Genomic DNA, 5,564 nt, shown 5'->3' on the forward strand with positions numbered 1-5,564 from the left:
AGAATAAATGACTCTTGAAAACGACTCTGATGGTTCTATGCAAGAATTTTTTATTTTGGGATATCAAAGAAATGTGTGAGTAGTGTAGTTGCATATCTAACATATGTTGATGATTAAAACATAATTATTGACTAACAAAGGATTGGGAAATACAGGTCTTTGCCAGAGAGAAGGATGTGGCATCCTATGTAGACATTTTTAAGGAAATAGAAAGATAGTTATATTTCTGAGATCAGGTGTAGGCAACTTGAAGAATGCAAATTTTCTCTAGGACGTAAAGGGTGATTAAAACCATGAATATAGACTGAACAGACAGTTGAGGTTATTGACATCTACTGTGTTATGTGCTTTGTACGTGTAATTTCATTTAATTCCCACATGCATACTTCTTGAGATAAATATTGTTTTATCCTATTTGATAAGTGGGGAAACTGAGATGCAGAGAGGTTTATTTATGCATTTAGTCCACCATATTTATTAAGTTTGTGCTATGTGCTGGATACTGTCTTAGGGTTTGGAGATACAACAGTGACAAGACATATCCAGTTCTTGGTCTCATGGAGCTTACAATTTATTAGAAAAGAGAAACATCCAGTTGGCCTGTCAGCCGGCTTGGAGGCACGTTCCGGCGATGGCGGCCCAGGAGGAGGAGGTGGACTCGACAGACACCGGGGAGAGGTCAGGATGGCTAACTGGCTGGCTCCCCACGTGGTGCCCTACATCTATGTCACACCTTAAAGAAGCTGAAGAGAAAATTTTAAAATGTGTCCCTTGCGCATACAAAAAAGAACCTGTTTGTATATATAATGGAAATAAAATATGGACACTGAAGTTCTCGCATAATATATCAAATAAGACTCCACGTGTCCTCCTGCATGGTTTTGGAGGAGGTGTTGGACTCTGTGCACTGAATTTTGGAGATCTGTGCACTGATAGGCCCGTCTATGCTTTTGACCTGTTGGGCTTTGGACGCAGTAGTAGACCCAGGTTTGACAGTGATGCAGAGGAAGTGAAGAATCAGTTCGTGGAATCTATTGAAGAATGGAGATGTGCCCTAGGGTTGGACAAAGTGATCTTGCTTGGGCACAACCTAGGTGGCTTCCTGGCTGCTGCTTACTCGCTGAAGTACCCGTTAAGGGTCAGTCTTCTCATTTTAGTGGAGCCTTGGGGTTTTCCTGAACGACCGGATCTTGCTGATCAAGACAGGCCAATTCCAGTTTGGATCAGAGCTTTGGGAGCAGCATTGACTCCCTTTAACCCTTTAGCTGACCTCAGGATTGCAGGACCCTTTGGTTTAAGTCTAGTGCAGCGTTTAAGGCCTGATTTCAAATGGAAGTATTCTTCAATGTTTGAAGACGATACTGTGACGGAATACATCTACCACTGTAACGTGCAGACTCCAAGTGGTGAGACAGCTTTCAAGAATATGACTATTCCTATGGATGGGCAAAGAGGCCAATGCTCCAGCGAATTGGTAAAATGCATCCTGACATTCCAATTTCAGTGATCTTTGGTGCCTGATCCTGCATAGATGGCAATTCTGGCACCAGCATCCAGTCATTACGACCACATTCATACGTGAAGACGATAGCTATTCTTGGAGCAGGGCATTATGTATATGCAGATCAACCAGAAGAGTTCAATCAGAAAGTAAAGGAGATCTGTGACACTGTGGACTGAAGACCCTGAAGCTGTTTTGGGAAAACCTGGTGATTGATACAGTTCTTTAGTAATAATTTATAGTCTACTATGAAGAGCAAGGATGCAACATAAGAAACAGGCAGCTTCCTGACTATACTCTGCACATGTTTTCTTTATGAAGTCGCTTGCACATTTAAACCAGTTAGTGCCTTCTAGAAGAATGACTTTCCTTTCTCCTACACAAAATTGAAATACATTAAGAGTCGCCACATTTAATAGCTTTAAATAAAAGGTTATTTGTCCCTCTGATGTACTGAAAAATTGTAATTTTTCAGCTGAGAACTTTTTTCATTTTTATCTAACTTTGGTAGTTGGGTACTTTTTATATTACAACCTATATGGCCAATTTAAAGAAGAGATTTCTGGGTTTATTATATACTGTAAAGATGCACTTTATTTGCATATATTTATCATGTCTAATAACTGATATAGTTAATCTGTTTTTAATGTAAAAATTATCAGTTCAGAATATTTCACTGTTTTTGAAATGGAGAGACAAGACAGATTTTTGGTTAAAAGAATGAGTCAATCACTAGCATTAATTTTTCTGAGTTTCTTTTTTATATTTAAGACCACAAAACTTTGTTCAAATTTTTAAATTGGTCCATCATGACATGTACAATCTGCAATAACATAACCCCTTGGAAACTTCTATGTGTGATATAATTCTGTACTTCTAAGGAAACGTAATGTTAATACTTAAGTGATTCAAGTACTGAAAAGCCTTAACTAAAAGTCTGCCTTTTATTCCTCCCAATAATACTATTCTTTTCCATGAACCAGGATGTAGTAAATAGAACAGATTTCTTCACTTAACGGGATATTAAGACTGTTACCTTCCAGTAAGCCAAGTCATATCATATTTTCATTAACATTTAACTTTTATAGACGGGTGCTAAAACTGGATTACATTTATACCACTAAAATATAAAAATAGGGGGTGCTATTATGTCTTACAGCACCAGAAGTGAGCTAGTACTTGGGTTTTATTATTATTAATAATAGTATTATGTTGATTAAATTATTACATACTTGAAGTTATATTATAATTCTATAAAGTTGATGAAACTGTTATTTGATGGTTGTTACTACAACCATCAAGTGTATCACTGTCTGTGGTTTTAAAATGTGGAAAACTACTTTGAAACTGTGAAAAAGCTCCTTTTGGTAATTGGCTGCTGAGAAAACCTCTACGAAAAATGGAATAGGATTGTCATTAACAAGGCACCTTTGCCTTGTATTTGGCTAATGTTGCTTGTCTAGGAGAAAGGTGGTCATGTAAATAAAAACAGTGAAGTCAAGCAAATAATGGTTTAAGAGTTTTGGTTATTACATTTTTAAAGTGGTTCATTAGGAAGTTCATAGTTGTTAGGAAATGTAAGGTTGTGTCACTGTTGATTAACTGCCAGAATGTTCAATTTTCAGTGTCTCTCCCTTATTAAAAAAAAAATAGATTATACTGAAGCTGGCAAAGAGCTTCCCAATGAGTAATTTATCTCACTAGTCAGATTAAATAGATTAGTGCAAGAAGGCAATGTGAGAGCCAAGATGTGTTGTGTGATTTCTCTACTTTAAGAACAAATTATCCTTAACTTTTTATTAGTTATTATCTTGTATGGCCAGATTCAAACCTATAAGTGATAAAAATTACTTGGGTAACATTTTTGTATTTTTGTTTGACACATCCTCTAATCTCTCTTAATTATCCTTTGCTGGGCAGACACCAGTTCACTTATACATGAAGGTCTCTGCACAGGAAACTTGGTCCCAGCCCTTGAGGTAGTGTCACTTAGTGAATGAGATTTCTGGCCACAGATGTGTCAGGTGATTCAAGAAAAAGATATACACAAATATCAAGTGAAACTTACTTTAATACTTGCTGAATTTGCTTTATTTGAAAAATGTTGTTATAATTCTTTTTAAAAGTTAGATTTTACCTGGGTATAATACATGTAATCTCATGAAGATTGAACTAGCAGAGAAAGTCACAATCCTCAAATCCTTGAAAATAAAGTGGGTGCTAAATGTTTTCTTTAAAAACATCTATTACAACAGTTGATCTTTGCTAAATTATACACAATGTACTTTAATTTTATTTTACATAATAAATTCAACTATGATAGTTACAATAAAAAAAAAGAAAAGAGAAACATAAAAGAGGTAAGAAAGATGGTTTAATAGCATTCTGTTGAGGTTTATAGCAGGAAGGTGGGGCTCTTCCCATTATATATAGTGATACATTGAGTAGCAAACAGCCTATTACAATGGAGTTGGTTATAAATGTTACATTATAGCCACGTTACAATATAGGGTTATAAGGATTCTACTTGAGTAAGCAATAAGAGCACACAGGAGACAGTCAGGAAGGCTTCTTGGAGGAAGTGACATTCCCTAAACTGAAAGGTGAGTAGGAGTTGGTTAGGTTAAAAAAAAAAAAAAAAGGTGGGGGGAGGAAAGGAAAGCATTCTAGGGGGAGGAAACAGAGTGAGCAGAGGCCCAGAAGTTAGAACTAGCACGGTCCCTGAAAATTAATTCTGGCTGAGATATAGATTTCCAGTGAGAAATGAGGCTGGAGAGGTAAGCAGGCCAGATCCTATAGGTTATCATAAAAAGCTTAAATTGGATCACAAGGCAGCTGGGAAAAGACTGCAGGGAGCGGTGATCTGAGCAAAGTAGAGCAGGTTAAGTGACTGGTCCAAGGTCTCATAACCAGAAAATGGCATACTTGGAATTTGATCCAAGGTTCAGTCTAAGTCTAAAGCTTGTCCTATGGCCTGTGGCCCACGCTGCCAGAAAGCATTGTAAGAGTTGGAGAAGAAAAGATGGAGACTCACTTGTGTTTTCTGCCAATTCCTTCTTATCTCAGAGCTTTCCATATTCTATTATGCTGGGCTTGCTGCAGACCCAGGAGAAAGGGCTGTCTACCTGGGTGATGCCAGAGAGCAGTTCTATGACAGCACGTCTGCCTCCAGATCTCTCCCCGCCCTTTTCCTGGAATAACATTTCCAACAAGTAGGCTGGCTGCCTCCACGTGCTGGGGAAGCTTCCAGCTCCACCTGCATCTGGGAGCCTTTAACCGCCTTCCTAAAACAAGGAAAGCATCTGGGAAGGGGAGCAGGTATTGGGTGTGGAAGAGAAGAGGCTCGCCTTCTACTCCCTGCCATTTGTGTTCTTGCTGGTAGGCTTGAGGTGCATATGCTTGTGTTTGTTTTTGCATTGTTTGCCGGCATACCTCCTCACTGGAGGGCTGCCATCCTGCCAGTGTTTAACTAAATCTATATGTCATTATTTCCTAGTTTGGAACCCCCAAATGTTAAAAACTCATTCATGGTAAACAAAACATTTTCTTTTCTTTTTTTTTGTTGAGACAGAGTCTCACTATGTTGCTCCATAGAGTGCTGTGGTGTCACAGCTCACAGCAACCTCAAACTCTTTTGGGTTTAAGCGATTCTCCTGCCTCAGCCTCCCAAGTAGCTGGGACTACAGGGACCCACCGCAAGGCCTGGCTATTTTTTGGCTGTACTTGTCATTGCTGTTTGGCAGACCTGGGCTGGGCTCGAACCTGCCATCTCAGGTGTATGTGGCTGGCGCCCTAGCCACTTGAACTACAGGTGCTGAACCTAAACAAAGTATTTCCAAAAATTGCTCAAGAGAATTTGCAAAAGTAAGCTTATTCTTTTCATCTTTATATTTTCAATGGGATACTTGTCTTTGTTCGTCTTTTCCATTTCATATAGTGTAGTGGCTAAGGGCACAGTCGCTCTCCAACTGACAGAGTTCAAATCCTGACTCTAATAATTTCTAGCTGAGTGACATGGAGAAGATTACTTAACATTTCTGTGCCTCTATTCTCTTATCTGTAA

General features: G+C 38.6%; 1 protein-coding gene across 1 annotated transcript; it reads left to right on the forward strand.

Annotated features, from left to right (window-relative positions):
• The first annotated feature begins 454 nt into the window (after positions 1–454).
• Positions 455–1,950, forward strand: LOC128586370 (1-acylglycerol-3-phosphate O-acyltransferase ABHD5-like). Its single transcript, XM_053592133.1, has one exon. It carries the CDS (start codon positions 632–634, stop codon positions 1,505–1,507), a length of 876 nt encoding a protein of 291 aa, XP_053448108.1. The 5' UTR covers positions 455–631; the 3' UTR covers positions 1,508–1,950.
• The last annotated feature ends 3,614 nt before the right edge of the window (positions 1,951–5,564 follow it).

Source organism: Nycticebus coucang, chromosome 1 (assembly GCF_027406575.1).
Source record: "Nycticebus coucang isolate mNycCou1 chromosome 1, mNycCou1.pri, whole genome shotgun sequence".
Classification (NCBI taxonomy): Eukaryota; Metazoa; Chordata; class Mammalia; order Primates; family Lorisidae; genus Nycticebus; species Nycticebus coucang.

Excerpts from the sequence above, each read along its gene's own strand:
- LOC128586370 (XM_053592133.1), top strand. The coding sequence starts at position 632 with ATGGCGGCCCAGGAGGAGGAGGTGGACTCGACAGACACCGGGGAGAGG.